The sequence below is a fragment of the Bison bison genome, unplaced genomic scaffold, assembly GCF_000754665.1.
Source record: "Bison bison bison isolate TAMUID 2011002044 unplaced genomic scaffold, Bison_UMD1.0 scf7180017864080, whole genome shotgun sequence".
Lineage (NCBI taxonomy): Eukaryota > Metazoa > Chordata > Mammalia > Artiodactyla > Bovidae > Bison > Bison bison.
The window spans coordinates 5,089,623-5,111,600 of record NW_011494652.1 but is presented as its reverse complement, the minus strand read 5'-3'; the positions used below and the strand labels follow the sequence as shown (position 1 = coordinate 5,111,600).

Below are 21,978 nucleotides of genomic sequence, written 5' to 3'. Positions count from 1 at the left end.
ACTTTGCCAACAAAGATCCGTCTAGTCAAGGCTATGGTTTTTCCTGTGGTCATGTATGGATGTGAGAGTTGGACTGTGAAGAAGGCTGAGCGCCGAAGAATTGATGCTTTTGAACTGTGGTGTTGGAGAAGACTGTTGAGAGTCCCTTGGACTGCAAGGAGATCCAACCAGTCCATTCTGAAGGAGATCAGCCCTGGGATTTCTTTGGAGGGAATGATGCTGAAGCTGAAACTCCAGTCCTTTGGCCATCTCATGCGAAGAGTTGACTCATTGGAAAAGACTCTGATGCTGGGAGGGATTGGGTGCAGAAGGAGAAGGGGACGACAGAGGATGAGATAGCTGGATGGCATCACTGACTCGATGGACGTGAGTCTGAGTGAACTCTGGGAGTTGGTGATGGACAGGGAGGCCTGGCGTGCTGCGATTCACGGGGTCGCAAAGAGTTGGACACGACTGAGCGACTGATCTGATCTGATCTGAACACCCATTCATGATTAAAAAAAACAAATTGTAACTAGAAAACTTAGAGTTAATATCATATTTAATGGTGAAAAACTTCCCCACTAACATCAGGAATAAAGCAAGGATCTTCCTTCTCACCACTACTTTTCAATGTTGTACTGGAAATTCTACCTAATGCAATAAGACAAGAAAAAGAAATTACAGGTATACATATTGTAAAGGAAGACATAATACTGTCTTTGTTCACAGATGACATGATTGTTTAAGTGGAAAATCTGAAAGAATCAACAAAAACTCCTAGAACACATAAGTGATTATAGCAAGGTTGCAGGATGCAAAGTTAGTACATGAAAGTCAATTGCTTTCCTGTATTCCAGCAATGAGAACATAGAATTTGAAATTAAGACACAATTCCATTTACAATAGCACCCAAAAAAGTTGAAATAGTGATAAATCTAACAATGTGGAGAAGATGTATATGCAGAAAACTATAAAACTCTGATGAAAAATATCAAAGAAGAACTAAATAAATGGAGAGATACTCCATGTTCATGGATAGAAAGATTCAATATTGTCAAGATATCACTTCTTCCCAACTGTATCTATAAATTCAGTGCAATCCCAGTCGAAATCCCAGCAAGTTGTTTTGTGGATACCAACAAACTTATTCTAAACTTAATACGGAGAGGCAAAAGACTCAGAATAGTCAATACAATAATGAAGGAGAAGAACAAAGTTGAAGGACTCACGCTACTCTAGTTCAAGACTTACTATTAAAAAAAAAAGACTTACTATTAAGCTACAGTAATCAGGACAATCTTCTGTTGGCAAAATAATAGACAATAGATCAGTGCAATAGAATAGAGAGTCTAGAAACAGACCCCCACAAATTTAGTACAAATCTTTGACAAAGAACAAAGGTAATGTAATGAAACAAATATAGTCTTTCCAATAGATGGTGCTAGAATAACTAGACATCCACATGGTAAAAAAAAAAAAAAAAAATCTAGACACAGATCTTATATCCTTCACAAAAATTAACTCAAAATGAATCACAGTCTTAAATACAAAACTAAAACTCCCAGAAAATAACATAGGAGAAAATTTAGATGACCTTGGGTATGCAGTTGACTTTTTAGTTATAACACCAAGCATGATCCATGATAGAAATAATTGATAAGCTGAACTTATTAAAATTTAATTTTTCTTTTTCTTGGCCATGTTATGTGGCATGTGGGATCTTAGTTCCTCGACCAGGGATCGAACCCACGCCCTCTGCATTGGAAGCACAGAGTTTTAACCACTGGACCTCCAAAGATGTCCCTAAAATTAAAGTTTTCTGCTCTGTGTAAGACACGGTCAAGAGAATGAAAAGATAAGTCATGAATGGGAGAAAATGTTTGCAAAAGATATATCTGATAAAGATGCCCTTCGGTAGCTGAGTCAATAAACAAACCGTGGTATATCAGACGATGGAACGTTAGTGCTAAAAAGAAGTGAGCGATTAAGCCATGAAAAGACACGGAGAAAGTTAAATGGATATTACTGGGTGAAAGAAACCATCACGAAAAGGGTACATACTGTATGATTCCAGCTATGTGGAAAAGGCAAAACTATGCAGCTAGTAAGAAGATGGGTAGTTGGCAGGCGCTGGGAGGGGATATAGAGCACAGAGGATTTTTCAGACACTGAAACTGCCCTGTATACTACAGAGTAGTGTATCATGTGTAATGGCAGATATGTGTCTTTATACATCTATCCAAACCCATAGAATATACAATGCCAAGAGTGGTCCCTAATGTAAACTATGATCTTTGGGTGATGAGCTGCCAAGGTACATTCCTCAATTGTAAGAAATGTACCAGACTCGTGAAGAATATTAATGAGGTGGAGGCTGTGCCTGGCAGTGGGGTGGCGGGGTGTGGGGGGGAGCTCTTTGGGATAATCTCTACTTTCCACTCAGTTTTGCTGTGAACCTAAAACTACTCTATAGAATAAAGTCTATTTTTAAAAAAGAGAATTATGGGCTTACATAATTGAAAAGTCCAGGGCTAGAGAGGCTTCAGTCATGGCTGGATTCAGAGACTCAGGGATACCATTGCGATGCAGTCTTCATCGCTCAGCTTTGCTTTCTTTTGTGACCTTAGTAGGGGAGCTCTAGGGGCTTTGGACTTGATGATTCCTGGTATGAAACAGTAGCTCTTCAACTGCTGGGAAACTTCTTGGTCAGGCTCTGGCTGGCCAACTTGGGTCTGTGCCTACCTGGATTTGGGGAAGGGAGATTTTGCCCCATCCCAAAAGGAAGCTGAGGCCATATTATCAGAGGAAGGGAGAGTAGATTTGGAGCCTGCAAAAGCCATAGAGTCGTCAACCAAGGCCCCTCCATCCCTAACATTTTGATGCCTCTAGTGACAGCTGCCTATCAGATGGGGGCTAAAGACAGGCTTCCTACAGGAGGTGGTGTCTGCGCTGGGCCTTCAAAGTCAGATGAGATGCAGGTGGCTGAGAGGGTGCTGATATGAAGGGAACAAGGTGGATGAGGGCTTGGGTGTATCAATATTTGGAAGCTGTTGAGGAGACCCATTTGGCTGGACCATGGGTGTATGAAGATTGGGCCGTGAAAGCAGCCCAGACTGGCACCTCCTGGGATGTGGGTCCTGCCCCCTAGATCTCCCCACCTCACCCATACAGCTTCCTCTGGGGTGTTAACATCCCAGGAGGGCCCCTCCATGGGGTGGGGAGGCTGCGTTTCCTCTGACACTGCCTTCCTCCAGGCGTTCCTGGTCTACGCCGCGGGCGTCTACTCCAACATGGGCAACTACAAGTCCTTTGGCGACACCAAGTTTGTTCCCAACCTGCCCAAGGTGAGCTGAGGAGGGCTGGGAAAAGTGGGCAGTTTCGGGCTGGTGGGGTGGAGTGGGGAAAGCAGCAGATGGAGCCCCCGCAGGAGTCGGGCTTTGACCTTGTCACCACCATGCCGCACAGCCTTGGGTCAGCCACCCTCCCGGGTGCTGCAGCGACCTCCCGACCATGCTGACCATGGGACAAATGAAGGGAGGCTGTGGAAGAGTTCTGAGCACCATTCAGTGCTGCAGAGATGGGGCTGTTGGTCACCCCTGGAGACAGTGGAGGAGAGTGGACGCAAGGAGTCCTTCTCTGGACCACAGGGCTCAGGCCCTTCTGGGGCAGACCCAGATCTTACACCAGGGCTTTCAGTCCCTACTCTGCACATGACTGGCCTGACGATCTTATTGAAATACAGCCTCTGACTCAGCCAGCTTGAGCAGGCAGGTGTGAGGTTCTGCTTTTCTCCGGCAAGGTCGATGCTGCCAGTCTGTTGACCACCCTCTGAGCCAGAAGGTCTTAGACTATGGGAGAAGAGCTTGGGGGTGGCTGGGGGGCTCCAGGAGGCAGGTTGGGTGGTGCGGCCTTGGCCAGGCCAAGGACCTCCCTTCCCCTGCAGGAGAAGCTGGAACGTGTGATCCTGGGGAGTGAGGCCGCTCAGCAGCACCCGGAAGAAGTTAGGGGCCTCTGGCAGATCTGCGGGGAGCTCATGTTCTCACTGGAATCGAGGCTTCGACACCTCGGGCTGGGGAAAGAGGTGAGGCCCCAGCCACGCTAGGGGGTGGGGGGCATCGTTGAGGGGCACCTGGCCTGGAGGAAGGGGCAACCGATGGGGAGACAGCGGGCTGTCCATCATGCCTGAGGCCAAGCTTCTGTCCACAGCGGGTCTCAGCGTTGTCCTCAGTAAGTGGGTTGGATGGAATGCTTTCTGAACGCCCTCCCAGTTCTGACATCCTGGGATGTTGTGTGCCAGGAGGAGGGAAGGAGAGATGAGCTGAGAGCTGAAGGGAGCTGGGGGCGGGGGGGGGCGGTGGCGGTGGAAAGGAGGGGATCCAAGCTTCCCACATCTGGATGCTGCTTAGGAGTCGCTTGGGGTGAGGGACGCAGTGAACCTTAGGGTGGATCTGTGAGAGGCTGGCGCAGAGCTGTAGGAAGGCTGGGGATGGCCCTGTGTGTTGTTTGTGTTCCAATATTCTTCCCCTGGAAAGAGATGGAGAGGGACCTCGGAGGGTGCTAAGAGGAGGTGCAGGAAGTCTGAGGCTGGAGAGGGTGGCCAGGAAGGAATTTACCAGCTGACCCTGCAGCTCCAACCTCAGCAACAATTCCTATTTCCATTCTGCCCCTTCCCCGACAGGGCATCACCACCTATTTCTCTGGGAACTGTACCATGGAAGATGCCAAACTAGCCCAAGATTTTCTGGACTCACAGGTTTGGGGGATGGGCAGCTCAGGGTAGTGGCTTGTTGGGGTCCCCTTGGCACTGGCGGCCACTCCCTGGTCTCAACTTGAGCCCAGAGGCACAGGCATTGGGGGTCCTTGAGGTGGAGAAGACTGAGGAACCCTTACCTAAGGGTCAGCATGAGTGCCCTGATGGAGCCACCCCCACCCCACCCCAGGCTGAAGGGCCTTGTGACAGCCTCAGGGAAGGAGGACACAGAATATCAGACCTGCTTCAACAGAGCTCTGGTATCCATGTGTCAGTTTCACCTCCCAGCTCAGCCACTCAGTGATATCCCTTATCTGTGGCTTGAGGTCTGCCTCCTATAGCCCAAGTTAGCTGAGGTCATGAAGTGTCTGGCAGGTGTGATCGTATGTGCATATGTGCGTGCTCAGACAGGTCCAACTCTTTGTGACCTCGTGGACTATAGCCCGCCAGGCTCCTCTGTCCATGGAATTTTCCAGGCAAGAATACTGGAGTGGGTTGCCATTTCCTCCTCCAGGGGATCTTCCCAACCTAGAGGTCAAACCTGTGTCTCCTGTGTCTCTTGCGTTGGCAGGTAGATTCTTTACCCCCAAGCCACCTGGGAAGCTCACTGTCTGGCGCAGCACTTAGTAAAAGTGCTGTGTACTGAGTACTCAGTGTACTGAGCCGAGCAGAAGTCTGCCCTGGCCCGCCCACCCTGCTCCCTTCCCTCCCAGAAGACTCCGGCTGGTCCCCCTGAGGCCCAGCCCGCTTTGCCTCTGTGTCTTCTCCCCCGGGTGTGCCCACTCTCCCTCCCTCCCACCCCACCACCCACTCTGGATTTACTCTCCCCCAAACCCTGCCCTTTCTCTTCCAGAACCTCAGTGCCTACAACACACGGCTCTTCAAGGAGGTTGGCCAGGACGGGAAGCCGAGCTACGAGGTGCGGTTGGCTTCCGTGCTGGGCACAGGTGAGCTCACAACCCCCTTCTTTTCCCTCTTTAGTGTTCCTGGACCAGCGTGGATGGGGCAGGAACCCAGGACAGGGGTTAGCTGCCTGAATAGCCACAGGGAGTAACAACAGTCATTCTAGCTATGGTGGATGTTGATGGAGGCTTATTGGGTGCCGAGCCCTGTGCCATGCTCAGCATATGGTGAGCACCCCTAGCCCTGGAGCTGGTGGTGATGTAAAGCTAGGGGAGACCTGAGGGCAGAGGAAGGGCCCTATTTCACTGGTGAACATCACTGCAGCAAGCCTCTGATAGGCCCCGAGTGTTGGCTGTGGTCCCCATCCTCCAGGCAGTGGTGCAGAAGATAACAATTCATGTAAACAATGGAAACAGAGGCTGGACCACATGTCTCATGATGGCCTAGAGAGGAAATCCAAACTGCACGTCAGTGAAGGCTTAATGGAAAAAGTGTCCTGGAGGTTGGGGAGAATATAGAAAGGTGGGGCGGTGAACTTGCTGAAAGGTTTTTGCTGAGCCGTGAAAGATGCCGGGATTCTTCGCCTCCAGAGGAGAGGAATTCAATCTGGGGCCAGAAACAAGGCTTGATCACTCAGAGCTTTTGTGTAATCAAGTTTTATTCAAGTATAAGAGAGATAGAGAAAGCCTCTACATAGACATTAGAAGCGGGCAGAAAGAGTGCCCCCCTGCTAATCTTTAGCCGGATGTTATATAGCTAATAGCAGTCTGCTAATTAGAGAAAGGAAATGTCTCAAAACTCAGAGACTGGCACCAGGCCCCTTACCTACAACATGCATTTTGAGATAACATTGGCTCAAGGTGAGTTGTCCTGGACCATAACATGATTGACATGAATCTTGAAGAAAGGCAGATTTCCAAGCAAATACATAGTTTCATTAACATAGATTAGGAGAACAATGTGTGAGTATAACATACTGGTTTGTCAAGTCAGTTCTGAGCCTTTAGGTGGAACCGACTTGAAGACAGAGTCTAGGGTAAATATATAGCACATTAATATAGCTTAAGACAAACATTTCCATAAGAAAAATGCATTGGTTAGCTCTAGGTTTGAGAAAAGTTAAGTTCAGGTGGAACCAGGTGTCCTTATGGTAACACAGAATTTTAAGAGAAACCTCTTTTTAAATCTGTACAGAGAAGGGGAAAAAAATCTAACCCTCATGGTTTGTTTCCTCCTGCCGCTTAAGAGAGAGAGAAAAAATGTCTGACACTTGCAGCTTATTTCCTCCATTTGGAGACCCCTGGCCTTCCTGCCTGTTACCCTCTCATTGCTAAACCCTGCTTCCTAAATATCTCTCAAAGTAGTACCTTCAGGGTAAAGCCGAGATTCACTTCTAAGGGCTCCATCATTCGGAATTTCTTGGTTATAAGTGAAGAAACCTATTTGCCTCAAGCAAAAGGGGACTTTATAGGCTTGAGTAATTAAGAAGCCCAGAATAGAAGGGCTTCAGGCACAGCTGGATCCAGTTGCTCAGATAGCATTCTCAGAAATTTTTCTGTCTCTTGGCTCAACTCCCTTCGACTTTATCCACAGCAGGCTGCTCCCACAGAGCCTGATAACCACTAGCCTGGCCGTTTCAGTAAAAAGAGGGCCCTTTTCTCCCAGAAGTAGTGTCTGAAGGTCTGGAAGTGGCTCAAGTTTCTCTGTTTTGGGTCTCCCATTTATATGAACCAATCCTTGTGGTTAAAGGACTGGTCTCTGATTGTCTAGACCTGGTTCCAAGCCTACCTCACAGTCAGGTGATAAGATCAGCTCCTCCCACTGCCTGGACTCGGGGTGGTTGTGGGCGGGTAGGTCCCAAAGGAAAACTGGAGTCTGTTACCAGGTGAGGGGGATATAGATGCAGTATTGAGACAAGAATCCAGGCCTCTATGAGGACCTATGTAATCTGGCCCTCCCTTCCCCAACAACCTCCCACCTCCTAGCCCCCAGCCTCCCACTTAGACTCTGGGCCACAGCCATGCTCAGCAACTTCCAATTTCCTGAAAACCCCATGTCTTACCTACCCACTCCAGGCCTTTGCACAGTCTGTTCCCTGTTCCCCCCAGAATGTCTCCTTCCCCTCCAGGTGTTCACCTGACGAGCACCCACTCGTCCTGGAGGCCAGGCTTGGACCTCACCTTCCCAGGACCCTTCCCTGTCTTCTCATAGCCTCTTTGCCCATCAGCATACCCAGTAATTTCCCGGTTATTTTCTGTTGACTGCAAGCTCCTTGAGAGGAGGACCTTTGTGTTTCATTCACCGGTGTCTCCCCAGCGGCCCGGCCTTGGTAGATCCTCAGATGCCAGGCAAATGAGGCCGGGTTGGGGACTGCACTCCTGGTGGAGGGAACAGCAAGAGCCAGAGCGAGGTGGTGGGGAAGTTTAGGGTTCAGCATGTATGTAGATTGACTTGACCAGGGCTGTCAACCGAAATGCCTCACGCGGCATCTTCATACTGTTCATGGCAGCTGTGCTCCAGAGTGAACATCCCAAGAGAGCCAGGCGGAAGCTCTGTTGCTTTCTATGACCTGGCCCTTGGCAGCCAGTGTCACTTCTGCTGTAGTCACAAGCCTGCCTGCCCCTCTTCAAGAAGAGGGAATAAAGCCCCCACATTCTCACGAGAGAAGTCACATTGGGAGACAGGAAATACTGTGGCCATATATGGCCATGTATACATATATTTAAAAATACAATCTGGAAGCATATCTCACATCAGGAGATAGGAAATACCATGACCATATATATATAAATAAATATATATATTTTAAAATATAATGTAGAAGCGTGTTATATGGATCAAAGATAACAGGCAAGATACAACAGTATTAATATGCCATTGCTTCTCTAACAAATAGCCACAAAGGTAGCAGCATGAAAAACTCAAATTTAGGGACTTCCTTGGTGGTCCAGTGGTGAAGAATCCGCCTTCCAATGCAGGGGACATGGGTTTGATTCCTGCTCGGGGAACTAAGATCCCACATGCTGCAGGGCTACTAAGACTGCGTTCTGCAATGAAGATGGAGTGCAGCCAAAATAAAAGTAAAGTGAAAAATTAAAAAACCCCGCAGATTTATTCTCTTACAGTTCTGGAGGTCCAAACTGGAGTCTCTTCTGGGGAAATCTTCTTCCCTGCCTCTTTCAGCTTCTAGAAGCTGCCTGCATCCCTCGGCCCATGGCCTCTTCCTCACGTCTTGCCCCCTCCTTTCTTCTCTCATCACATCTCCTACTTCCCTTCACCCTCTTGTCTCCTTCTTAGAAGGACCCTTGTGATTATATCTAGGGTGGGGCTAACTTTTTAAATACAATTTGCCACCCTGGGTTTGAATCCAACTCTGCTACTTGCTGCTGTGTGACCTTCAAAACCTAACTTAACTTCTTGGTGCCTTAGTTTCCCCATCTGTAGAAAAGAGATGATAATTTCCCTCTCCCCACAGAGTTGATATGAGGTTTCATTGAGTTAACACATATAAATCACTTAAAACATATCATGTTACAGAACATATATATATTAATATTTATTTGATTGTGCGAGGTCTTATTTGTGGCACTCAGGATCTTTCATCTTTGTTGAGCATGTAAGATCTTTAGTTGTAGCATGCGAACCCTTAGTTGCGGCACGTGGGGTCTAGTTCCCTGACCAGGAATCAAACCCTGGCCCCCCGTGTTGGGAGTGCAAAGTGTTAGCCACTGGACCATCAGGGAAGTCCCCCAAATATATATATTTTTGAAGATAAAAGTTTATATTTTCTGTGAGCAATGGGGAGCCCTCGAGGATGTTAGAGTAAACGAATGTCACAGTGAGAAGCCTGCTGGGATGTCTCACACTCGCCTTTCCCCTGAGCAATGATCCTTCTTCCCTCAGAGCCTAACCTGGACTCCGAAATGACTTCCAAGCTGAAGAGCTACGAATTCCAGGGAAGCCATTTTCGGGTGACCCGCGGGGACTATGCCCCCATCCTCCAGAAGGTGGTGGAGCAGCTGGAGAAAGCCAAGGTAGGGGGCGCTCAGGGCTGAGGTGTGCCACTCCCTACCCCTCTGGGCAGCAAAGGCGGGTACCAGGATAGGGGGGCGGCCTGAGGCTGACCAGCCCCTGCTCACCCCCAGGCGTATGCAGCCAACAGCCACCAGGAACAGATGCTGGCCCAGTACATAGAAAGCTTCACCCAGGGCTCCATCGAGGCCCACAAGAAGGGCTCTCGCTTCTGGATCCAGGACAAAGGCCCCATCGTGGAGAGGTGAGGCGCCAGCCTCCATTCCGCCCTGCCCTGCCTCCCTGCCCGCCCCTCCTCCATCTCAGCCCTTCTCTCCCCCAGTTACATCGGGTTCATCGAGAGCTACCGAGACCCCTTTGGTTCCCGTGGAGAGTTTGAAGGTAACTTCTGGGAGGTGGGAGGTCAAGATGAAACCCTTCCCCCTTCCGCCTGATGAGTCTCCCGTAGTAGAGAGTCATAGCAACAGCCATCAGTGATTTGCCGTGGACTGGACACCTAGCTATCTTCACTCATTTTGATAACCGTCGTCCTATGAGGATTTCCCTCCTCACTTCACAGAGGTGGGAACTGAGGCAGAGTTGGGGGGGTGACCCACCCTAGGCACCTCGGCTCTGAGTCACTTTGCCGTGCTGTCCCCTGTGTCTGGTCCAGGCCCAGGCTCCAGCTTTGTCACTTAACCCCACCTCTGAGCCTCCATCACTCCTTTTCAGGTGTCATGGAAAGTGAGGTATTACATGCAGACAGCTCAGCACAGTGCCAGGCATGTCAGTGGTGCTGGGTCTATGAGAGCAGAATTAATGCTGTGACTGTGAACTTGGCTGCTGTCATCCCAGGGCAGGTCGCAGGCTGCCTCGGCCCCTGTGCCCAAGCCCAAGTCGCAGCAGCCTCAGTCTCGGAGGTTCCCCCTTTGTACATAACTCATCATGATTATTAGAAAAGTAAGCCATGTTCATGGTCAAAAATTATGAAAACACACACCAAAAATAATCAATTGTGACTGCACCCACCCCAAGATTAAAGTTTGGAATGTACTTTTTGTCTTTTGTTTTTATAGAGAGTGATGCTTAGAAATGTATGTGTATAATTTAAAAATCCACACTTGTAAGTAATTGGAAAAGTACAGTCGTGTGTAGGGTAAAATGTGAAATCCTTCTTTCACTACCTCTCCTATATCGCTCCCCTCCAAAGGTGACCAGAGTTCACAGTTGAGTACAGGTCCTTCTAGACCTTTATCTAAGCATTCACACACACACACATACACATACATGTTCCTTTTAAGTCATCTAGGTAAATGAGATTATATTCTGTATATTCTGTCACTTGCTTTTTTCACTTAGTCATGTATCTCGGATATCTTTTCCTATCAGTATATATAGACCTACCACATTCTTTTAAATAGGTGTACAGTGTTCACAATATATCATAAATAATTTCCCATGACATTTGATATTGTACTCCATGTCTGCCAACTGCAGGGTGTGCCATCACATAGCTGTCCCCTGATTTTTTAATAATCCCCAGTTGTTGGGCATTTAGGTTGCTTTTTGTGCTTTGCTATTTTAATCATCCTTTCTTCTTGCCCTGGTGTGGTGGTTTCATCAGACAGAGTGAATCCAGATAGGGAGCCTTTGCCAAGCCCATCCCTTAGCCAAGGTTGTCCCCTTCCTTAGTCTAGGTCAGGCTTTTCCAGGGTGTAGTCTATGCAGAGTTAGCAGGAATTATTCAGGGACTTCCCTGGTGGTCCGGTAGTTCAGACTCTATGCTTCCACTGCAGGGGACATGGGTTTGATCCCTAGTCAGGGAACTAAGATCCTGCATGCTACAGCCAAAAAAGAAGAAGAAAGATTCAGCATGGAGCAGCAGAGAGTCTCTGCTTGCAGGACTCCTCAGTACCTTTAATATGCGAATGTGCATTGAGAGCCTTTAAGAAGTTGGAGATAGAGTATATAGTGTTGCCCAAACTTCTTTGACCAGGGAGGTCTTTCTTTTTGAAGGCTCTCATAGAAAATGTGTTCTGTAGAGTGCAATTTTGAAAATACTGCTTTGAGCCAGGAACTCTTAACTGTATTAAATCTGAAAGGATCAGCCCCAGCCCTCCAGTGCAGCAGCCTCACTCACCACCACGTAAGCCAGGCGCTCTAGCCATGCAGGACAGCTCACAGTTCCCCCCAAAAGAAGAGCATCTTTTTTCGCTCACATAGTCCCTTCCACTGGGCATCTGATCCTTGATCCTTTCCCCATCACCCACTAGGTACTCCCCACATACACCTTTAAGATCCATCTCAGGGCACTCCCTGGCAATCCAGTGGGTTAGGACTCCATGCTTTCCCTGCTGTGGCCCCTGATCAGGGAACTAAGATCCTACAAGCCACCTGGCATTGCCAAAAAAATTTTTAAGAAGTTTAAAAAGATCCATCTCAGGTGTTACTCAGTGAAGCCTTTTCTCTGTACCCTACTCTCCCCAAAACAGGGGCCTCCATGAAGGCAAAGCACAGGCCCAGGTTCTCCCGAGTGGCCAGCACAGGCTCACTGCGCCCAGCAGGCAGTCAATGCCTGCATAATGGCTGGAGGGCTATTACAGGAGAGGAGGAGGGTGTGGGATCCCCCCACCCTGCCCACTCACAGCCCACTCTGTCCCCCACAGGCTTCGTGGCCATGGTGAACAAGGCCATGAGTGCCAAGTTTGAGTGGCTGGTGGCAAGTGCGGAGCAGCTGCTGAAGGAGCTGCCCTGGCCCCCAGCCTTCGAGAAGGACAAGTTCCTCACCCCCGACTTCACCTCCCTGGATGTTCTCACCTTCGCTGGCTCCGGCATTCCCGCCGGCATCAACATCCCCAACTGTGAGCTTCCCCGGAGGGTCCTGCCCGCCCCCTATCCCCACCTGAACAAGACAGGGGCTCCCCAAACCCCCTAGGAGACGCCACTGAGAGTCACCCCCTCCCCCTCCACACACTCGCCCTGGCCACATAGCACCCTGCTCCACTTACATTCCCAGCCTGTCCCTCTGGTTAGACTCCTTGCCTGTGACCCTTGACCTTTGCCCTTGCCCTTTTCTCCCTGGTCTCCTTCCCACCTTCTCCAGATGATGACCTGAGGCAGACAGAAGGCTTTAAGAACGTGTCCCTGGGGAATGTGCTGGCCGTGGCCTACGCCACGCAGCGGGAGAAACTCACCTTCCTGGAGGAGGAGGACAAGGTGGGCACTGGCGCGGGGCCTGGCCTGACCTCAGCTGACTCGGGAGGGCGGAACAGGCCAGAACAGGGAAAAGGACGGGGCTTCAGGCCCGGCTCTGCTGCTTCCCCGCGGTGTGACCTCGGGTCCTTGGAGCCTGTTTCCCCAGCCGGTGGTGGAGGAAGCCCCTTCCTCGTGGGTTGTTGCCAGGATGAGATGGGCTCTGCAGTGCCCAGAGTAGGACTGGCAGGTGGTAGACCTTTAGCAGATGTGTGCCTCACAATGGGCCCTCGGGCTGGCACGGGGGCTGTGGGCAGGCTGTGTGACCGTGGTGGGGCAGTGGGCAGCGTGGGTCTCTGCTTGTCTTGGCAGGACCTGTACATCCGCTGGAAGGGACCCTCCTTTGACGTGCAGGTGGGGCTGCACGAGCTGCTGGGCCATGGCAGCGGCAAGCTCTTCATGCAGGTAAGAACTCGAGACCAGGGGCTTCCCCAGCGGTCCAGTGGCTAAGACTCCACGCTCCCAGTGCAGGGGCCTGGGTTCAATCCCTGGTCAGGGAACTAGATCCACGTGCCAAAACTGAGTTTACATGCCACAACTAAAGATCCTTCTTACTGCTAAGGATCCCATGACTAAAAGATCCTGCATGCCAAAACTAAGACCCAGCACAGCCAAATAAATAAATTAAAAAAAAAAGAATAAAGGGCTAGTGCTGATACCAGTGGGACCCTCCTCAGTTCTAGGCCTATGGCTCCCCTTCCCCATAATCAGCCCCCCGGGGCGGGGAAGCTGGTCCAGTCTTGGCTCTCAGTGTCTCACCCTCCCCTAAGATGTCCCAGGATTGAGTGAGATCCGTAGGACAGGCCAGCGGAGGCCCCCACACAGAGTCTTCCACACAGAAGGACTTGCTTGGCTGAGGCCCAGGAAGCCTGCCCTGAGGGTATGACCCAGGCAGCTCCAGGGGCAGAAAAGCGGGGCAGGGGCGGTGTCTGGACGACCCCAGTCCTGAGGCTGCAGCACTGTCTTTGCATTGCTGTTCCCTGGACCCTGTACTTTTCTAGGTATTGTAGGGAGCTGCCCCTTCCTGTGGGCCAGCCAGAGTGGCTGGAGCCCCCTCAACACCTACTCAGGGAATATGAGAAACATGTTAGCAGGCCAGGCGGAGCCCACTGTGGACTGTGCAGATGAGAGGACTGGAGGCAGGTGGGGTGGGATCTGCTCCTCTTGGGACCATGGCTGCCTCCCTGAATGGGGATCAGTTGGGCTTGGAAGTCAGAAAGATCCAGAGGGCAGCTGATGGGGGGAGCATCAGGCTTTGTCTTAACTTCGAAGTCCCAGGGAAGCAGCAACAAACATAGCCCCTCTGTGGTCTTCTTCAGTCAGGTCCCCTCCCTGAGCCTCAGTTGGCCCATCTGTAAATGGGTTTCCTGACCCCTACCGTATGGCTCTTGTGAGAAATAAAGGTGAAGCCCTGGGATTTTCCTGGCATCCATAAGGCCCTCTGGAAATTGGTATTGTTGTTAAGAGACATTGTGCACAGATATTGTGTGCTCTAATTCTGCTCTGGGGTTCTTAGTCTCCGAGCCTTAGGTTCCTCCTTTGTGAAGCGGGATAATAATAGAACCTTCCTAGGAAGATGACTTAAAGGGTTAAAAGGCTGGCACCTGGAGAGGATGGTGAGGGTGAGAATCACGTGCTGTGGCTTCTCTGCAGCAGAGGGGCCACAAAGGTGAGGAGCCACCAGGCCTCATGGCCCACGCACTGGGACATCTCCAGCTGGGTCTGGAGATACTGGGTCTGGGTCTTCACGTGACTTTCTGCACGTCCCTCTCCCTGATCCCTGGCCCACAGTGTCGCTCTCTGTGCAGCGGGGTAGGTGTCTCAGGTTCTTCCACCTCTGGGGGCTCTGAGAGGTGTCACAAAGCAGGTGTGAAGCCACCACGTGTCAGGCACCTGCTGCCCCTGCCATCTGCTCGCTGCTCCCTGGCTGCCTTTCTGAGCCCCTTGGATCCCGGGCTGAAGGCCTAACCTGGGCCCCGGGTACCCCACCCTCACCTGCCCCATGTTCATGACCCTTCTCCTGCAGGACGAGAAAGGAGCGTTCAATTTCGACCAGGAGACCGTGATCAACCCAGAGACGGGGGAGCAGGTGAGGGTGGCCTGGGTGGAGCTCCAGGGTACAGGGAGGGGGGCCTAGGTAAAGTGGCAGCCTCCCCTAAAGCCTGCTTCCTGGGCTCCCCCTCCCAGATCCAGAGCTGGTACCGGAGCGGGGAGACCTGGGACAGCAAGTTCCAGCCCCATCGCCTCCAGCTACGAAGAGTGCCGAGCGGAGAGCGTGGGCCTCTATCTCTGCCTCCACCCCCGAGTGCTGGAGTACGAGCCGCAGACCTGGGGTGGGGGGTGGGGGGTGCTCCTCTGTGGATGGGGGGGTGCTGGCAAGGAGGGCAGGGCCCAGGCAGCCTCTGACCCTGCTCCCCCACCTCTTCCCTTCCTCCCGCAGGATCTTTGGCTTTGAGGGGGCTGATGCGGAAGATGTCATCTACGTAAACTGGCTCAACATGGTTCGGGCTGGGCTGCTTGCTCTGGAGTTCTACACCCCTGAGGCCTCCAGCTGGAGACAGGTAGGGGCTGGGGGACCCCTCAGAGGGAAGGGTCTCTCCTGGGGACCAAGACCAGGATTCTGGGTGTAGGGATGGGACAACTGTACCTACGAGGCACATGAACCGGGTTGATCCCAAACTCTACCACATGTGAGGGCAAGTCACATCACTGTTGTAAGCCTCAGTGTTCCTGCCTGTAGAATGGGAGTAATCGTCTTTTTGCCCACCTTTAAGGGAGAATCAGATGAGATGATGTTACTGTGACCACTAACAGGTGATACACAGGACTCCGTCTGTGCCGCTTGGTTCTAACCAGTTTATATGAACTGACCCCTTTGTCCCCAGTGTCAACCTAGGTGGTAGGTATGTTATCACCTTCGTTTTAGAGATGAGGAAATGGAGGCACAAAGAGATTAAGTAACTTGCTGGCAAGTAACAGAGTCAGAATTTGAATCCAAGCAAACTGGCTCCAGAGCCATTAGGCTACGCTGTTTGGCTATGAGATGTACTTTGGAAACAGGGTAGGCAGGGACTTCCCTGGTGTTCCAGTGGCTAAGACTCTGCACTTCCACTTCAGAGGGCCTGGGTTCAATACCTGGTTGGGGCACTAGATCCCACATGCCACGACTAAAGATTCTGCATGCCGCAATGAAGACCTGGTGCAGCCAAAGTAATTGATTAATTAATTTTTTTTAAAAAGAAATTCAAAGCAAAAATTAAAAAAAAAAAAAAAGAAACAGGGTAAGCAATAGAAATCTTTTAAAAAGTCACCTAAGTCTGTTTTGAGGAGGTGATATTGGGTCATCGAAAGAACACACGTTTTAGAATCAGGAAACTTGGGTTAGTCCTTGTTCTCTCTTACCAGCTGTGTGACCCTGAGCACTTCACCTCTCTGGGCCTCTGTCTTGTCATCTGTAAACTGGGGATTATGATGCCTTCTTGATCCCACAGAACTGAGTGCAAACAGGATTGTGGAGGAGAAAGTGGCTCAGGGTGGCAAGGGACCCTCTGGGGTAACTGCTGTCATCAGGGCAGGGTGTGGAGCAGAAGAGGGCAGGGTGGGTGACGAGGGGGCGCAAGGCTCTGGGTCCTGCCTGGAAATGGCCTCCTCGTGCCCCAGGGCAGCCTGCCCTTCCTTGTGAGAGGAGAAGGGAAGCATTTGAGGGGGGAGGAATTAAACACCAAAGGACCCACGGGGTGAGGGAGAATAAAACAACGATAAAAATTGACAGTTAGCAAGCACATATGATACATCAGGCCTTGGAATGAACTCTTGATACTGGGTTGGCTCAAAAGATCATTCCTGTAACATCTTAAGGAGAAACCTCAACGAGCTTTTTGGCCAACTCAATACTTCTTACCTTGGGCCTACAAATGATTCCTTTCTCTTCGGCCCTGGCAGGCCCACATGCAGGCCCGGTTTGTGATCCTGAGGGTCTTGCTGGAGGCTGGCGAGGGACTGGTTACCGTCACTCCTACCACAGGCTCCGATGGGCGCCCCGATGCCCGGGTCCGCCTTGACCGGGACAAGATCCGGACAGTGGGCAAACCCGCGCTGGAGAGGTTCCTGCGGAGACTCCAGGTAAGCAGGGGCCTCTTGCCTCGGAGGCCCCCTCCAACTCAGCCTGTCTGCACACTCTGTAACAGGGAAGGCTTCTTGGAGTAGGTTGTGTTTAAGCCAGAAATGGGAGTGCCAAGGAGGAAGCAACTGTGAAAAGATCTGAGTGCAGAAGAAACAGAGCATAAAGGCTGGTCTTGGGACTGGAAGGAGCTTAGTGGGTTGAGGGACAAGAAGGAGGAAGCCTGGAGCTTGGTGAGTGAAGGAGGGAAGGACGGTGTTCACTGCAGTCCTGGTTTCTCTCCCATGTTGGGATGTTTAGAGTCAGGAGACCTTTTGGGATTCTGGTGCTAGGACTAACCAGCTGTGTAATTGCCTTGCTGGCCTCCACTTTTCTCATCTGTTAAATACATCACCTGCCTCACTGGCAGGAATTCAATGAAGCAACATATATACGGAACTGAGCAATAAAATGGAGAAGGCGATGGCACCCTACTCCAGTACTCTTGCCTGGAAAATCCCATGGATGGAGGAGCCTGGTAGGCTGCAGTCCATGGGGTCACTAAGAGTCTGACACGACTGAGCGACTTCACTTTCACTTTTCATTTTCATGAATTGGAGAAGGAAATGGCAACCCACTCCATTGTTCTTGCCTGGAGAATCCCAGGGACGGGGGAGCCTGGTGTGCTGCCGTCTATGGGGTCACACAGAGTTGGACACGACTGAAGCGACTTAGCAGCAGCACCAGCAAAGCAATAAAAATCATGTTATCCAACCCAGTGTGACACCAAGTGTGGTCCAGGGACTAGCAGCAGCAGCAGCACCCAGAACATGCAGATTCTCAGGCCCCACCCCAGACCCCCTGATTCAGAAACTCTGAGCGCGAGGCCCCAAAACCTGCATGCTTACTAACCTTCCAGGTGATCCTGACACTCAGCAAGGCTGGAGAACCCCTGATGGTGACCCACTCCTTACTGGGTAGTGCCTTCCATCAGAACAGGGTCCTGCTGGCTTTGCCAACCTGAAAAAGGCCCAGCCTTCAATTCAGCAAATATCTCTCTACTATTATACTCCCACCTATTTCCAGAAGGGATTTAAGGCATTTTTCCTTAAAAGATATGTGTTTGACCATGAAAGTAAAATAAAATTAGAAATGAAAAAATATTAGATGCCCAAGGCAGTGCCATGTCCCAGATTAGATTCTGGAATAGAAAACAGACATTCATGGGAAAATGAGTGAACTCTCAATAAAGTCTAGAGTTTGGTTAAGAGTAACGTACACATTTTGCCCAATGTTGACAACAGATGAAACTGGGCCAGGAGCCCATGGGAACTCTCTGGGCTATCTTTGTGGCTTTTCTGTAAATCTAAAATTATTCCAAAACAGTTTATTAATAATAATAGTAAGTCACTAGATAAAGGAATCAAATCCACCAAACCCTTGGCCAGTATTGAACTGTGACTTAGTGGTGACTGAACACAGGGCGTTCCATCTTAGAGACTGAAGCAGGTGGATCTTTGTCCAGGATCATTCATTCAGCAGAATGGACAGTGCCACAGTGGTGGCTTTACAGAACATATGGAACATGGAACAGGAGATACAGAACATGGAGGCATTTTTTGGTGCGGCTGTTTCTTTCATTAGCCCCCTAGGAAAACCCAAGAGCACAGCAAAGACCTAGCCAGCAGGGAAGATGGAGTCTTTTCCACAGGGAAAGCCTTCAGCCACGGGATTACAAATAGTCATAGCTTTGGCTCACCCATATTGTAAAAACTGATGAGGTGAGATATAAATCTGTATTTCTGGCTTCTTGGAGGGCCTGCCATCAATAGACTTAATTCCCTGGAACCGAGCCGTGGCCACTGCGTTTGGCTATCTACACGTGCTCCACTCTCCAGTCCGCCAGGTCCACTTCCTGTTTCCTGTACCTGCCTTAGTCACTCACTCATGATACCACCTGGCTCCCGTGGATACCCCTGTCGCCAGCTCTCTGGTTGAAGCTCCTGGTAGCTAACATGTCCACTTCATGAATCTATGTTCCCATGCTGGGTGTTAAGCATTATGCAAAAGAGAGAAAGGTGAGACAATCTCTCTAACCTTCCCCCAGGAGTTCCCAGTCAGTTTTAATTCCTGCAGAGCTAGGGAAAATCATTCTACCTCTGGGCCTAAGAGGAAGAGGCTTACCCAGAGGGTGCCCTAGTCGGAGTCCTACTTTGCCAGTGGCAAATTGGCAGAATAAATAAGGATCAGAGCCACAGATGTCAGTTATTTGGAAGAGAGCCAACTAGATCTCTTAGTCCTAATCTTTATAATCACTGAAACTAAAAATAGGCAGCTTAAACAGATTTTAGATCCAGCTGAAGATAAGAGAAGTTACAGAGAGTGCATCGTGTGTGCTAAGGCACTTCAGTCGTGTCCAGCTCTGTGCGACCCCATGGACTGGAGCCCGCCAGGCTCCTCTGTCCATGGGATTCTCCAGGCAAGAATACTGGAGTAGGTAGACATGCCCTTCTCCAGGGGATCTTCCCGACCCAGGAATTGAACGTAGGTCTCCTGCATTGCAGGTGGATTCTTTACCATCTGAGCCACCAGGGATGCCCAGAGTATGTAGTACAGAGACACAAAGATAGAAAATTTAGAAGAAATTAAGAGACACGGAGGAGGGAGACTTCCCTGGTGGTCCAGTGGCTAAGACTCTGCACTCCCAATACTGGGGGCCTGGGTTTAATCCCTGGTTGGGGAACTAGATCTCACATGCCACAAATAAAGATCCCAAATGCCACAAGAAAGATAAAAGATCACAACTAAGACCTAGTGCATGAAATAAATAAACATTAAAAAAAAAGACACGGAGGACAGTGTGAAAAGATCTACTGTACATGAACTGAAGTTCCAAGAAGAAAGGAGAGAGAAAAGAAGGAATTTTAGAAGAGATAATGACTGAGCACTTCATAGAACTGATGAAAGACCCAACTCAGAAATCCAAAGAAGCTCAAGAAATTCCAAGAATGACAAGCAAAACATGTGTCTAGAAATATCATAGAATAGAAATTCCCTGGTGGCCCAGTGGATAGGACTCTGCACTTCCACCTCAGGGGCACGGTTTCAATCCCTGGTCAGGGAACTAAGATTTCACAAGCTGCACCATGTGGATAAGTAATACTGATAATGATAACTTTTCATCAAAACTAACCATAAAGAAGGTGAGAAGATGCATCTTAAACTTGGATAGGGTATTTATCACATATGAGTTAACAAAAGGTTAGCAGCTAAATATATAAAGAACTTTCCAAAAAAAGTGAAGAAAAAACAGCCTAACAGAAAAATAGGCAAAACTCATGAACCGAAGAAGAAAATAAATAACCCACCAACTTGTGGGATGTTGTTCCATCTCATTAGTCATCAGGAAAACACAACCCACATGAGATTTCCACCCACCAGCTCGGCAACGTGAAAAACTGTCAACATCACCCTGGTGAGCCAAGCCGGATGGACCGCCACCCCCCTGCCTCTGGGAGTGAAAACAGGTGCAGCAAATCTGGAAAACAATGGGGGCATCATCCTTTAAGGATTATTATCCAGACCTCGATTCTCCTGGGAAAACCTGCCCCTGATCACCAGGAGACGTACAATATGTCCAGAACAGCCTCGGAGGGCAAAAATCACAGGTTATACAGCAACAGTGGAAGAGACAGGACTGTGGCATGTTTGTAAGTGTAAGTTTGTAAGTATAGCCACGGGACTATATACTGCACTCACAAACACGTGGATCTCAGACGTAGTTCGAGCAGAAAGAGCAAATCACAGGATGTGAGCAAAAATGTAACATGAATTGAGAGTAGAACTCAGGGAAAACAAGAGGCTAATAAGCACAAAGTCAAGTGCTGATTCCTCAGGCGGGGGAGGCTACGAGGTGCAGTCAGGGAGGGATGATGTGAATGACTGTTAAGCTGGGTGGTGGTGGTGTGGGTGTCATTCTTTATAAGGTAGGTACTGTATGTTTTTTATTTGAAATGAAATGTTTTTTATATGAAATGTTTTATTTTAAAAAGAGGGTGGGGACTTCCGTGGTTGACTCTGAGCTCCTACTGCAGGGAGTGAGACTTCAATTTCTGGTCGGGGAAATAAAATCCCACATACCATGCAACCAAGAAAAAGTATTTATTGAACACTAAGAATATATTGGGCTTCCCTGGTGGCTCAGGTGGTAAAGAATCTGCTGGCAGTGCAGGAGACCTGGGTTCGATCCCTGGGTCGGGAAGATCCCTGGAGAAAGGACTGGCTACCCACTCCAATATTCTTACCTGGAAAATTCCACGGACAAAGGAGTCTGGCGGGCCATAGTCCACAGAGTTGTAAGAAGTTGGACACAACTGAGCAAATTTCACTCAAGAATATATTGTCTGAACATTTGTCACGGTAAAAATTTAAAAAAAAATGTTTTTAAAAAGAAAATAATGATACTATCCTCCTTGTGTACAGTTCAAGTGAGACAATCAAAAGCAACCATTAGCTTCACTTTAATATGGACCCTGCTCAGTGCTAACACGTGATCTGCATGCCCACGAGACAGCAGACGTGGTCCAGGGCAGGGTGCCGCTGGCCATGGCTCTTGGCAAAGCCCCGTGAATTCATGGAGGGCGTCCATCCAAAGGCACTGACTCCTGCCTTCCCACAGGTGCTGAAGTCCACGGGGGATGTGGCCGGAGGCCGGGCCCTGTATGAGGGGTATGCGGCGGTCACCGATGCGCCCCCCGAGTGCTTCCTCTCCCTCAGGGACACGGTGCTGCTCCGCAAGGAAGCCCGGAAGCTCATCGTTCAGCCCAACACTCGCCTCGAAGGTAATGGACTCCTGGGCCCCCTGTGATAGAGGGCCCTCGGGGAGCACAGAGGAGGCCTGGAACTGACCCCGGAGCTCGGGAAAGGCTACTCGAGGTGGCTCCTGTCTCCCCCCTCCCTCCCGGCCCAGTCCTCCCCATGC

At 49.9% G+C, this 21,978-nt stretch overlaps 1 protein-coding gene across 1 annotated transcript in view; it reads left to right on the top strand.

Annotated features, from left to right (window-relative positions):
- The window catches only part of DPP3 (dipeptidyl-peptidase 3), a 32,130-nt gene that overhangs the window by 6,968 nt on the left and 3,184 nt on the right, over positions 1 to 21,978 (top strand). Inside the window, 16 exon segments of the mRNA XM_010837751.1 lie at positions 3,237 to 3,326; positions 3,926 to 4,063; positions 4,661 to 4,735; positions 5,586 to 5,679; positions 9,539 to 9,669; positions 9,781 to 9,911; positions 9,990 to 10,048; positions 12,313 to 12,507; positions 12,750 to 12,862; positions 13,211 to 13,303; positions 14,925 to 14,987; positions 15,086 to 15,130; positions 15,132 to 15,211; positions 15,339 to 15,459; positions 16,841 to 17,020; positions 21,676 to 21,838. Coding sequence (XP_010836053.1) covers positions 3,237 to 3,326; positions 3,926 to 4,063; positions 4,661 to 4,735; positions 5,586 to 5,679; positions 9,539 to 9,669; positions 9,781 to 9,911; positions 9,990 to 10,048; positions 12,313 to 12,507; positions 12,750 to 12,862; positions 13,211 to 13,303; positions 14,925 to 14,987; positions 15,086 to 15,130; positions 15,132 to 15,211; positions 15,339 to 15,459; positions 16,841 to 17,020; positions 21,676 to 21,838 — 1,771 coding nt within the window.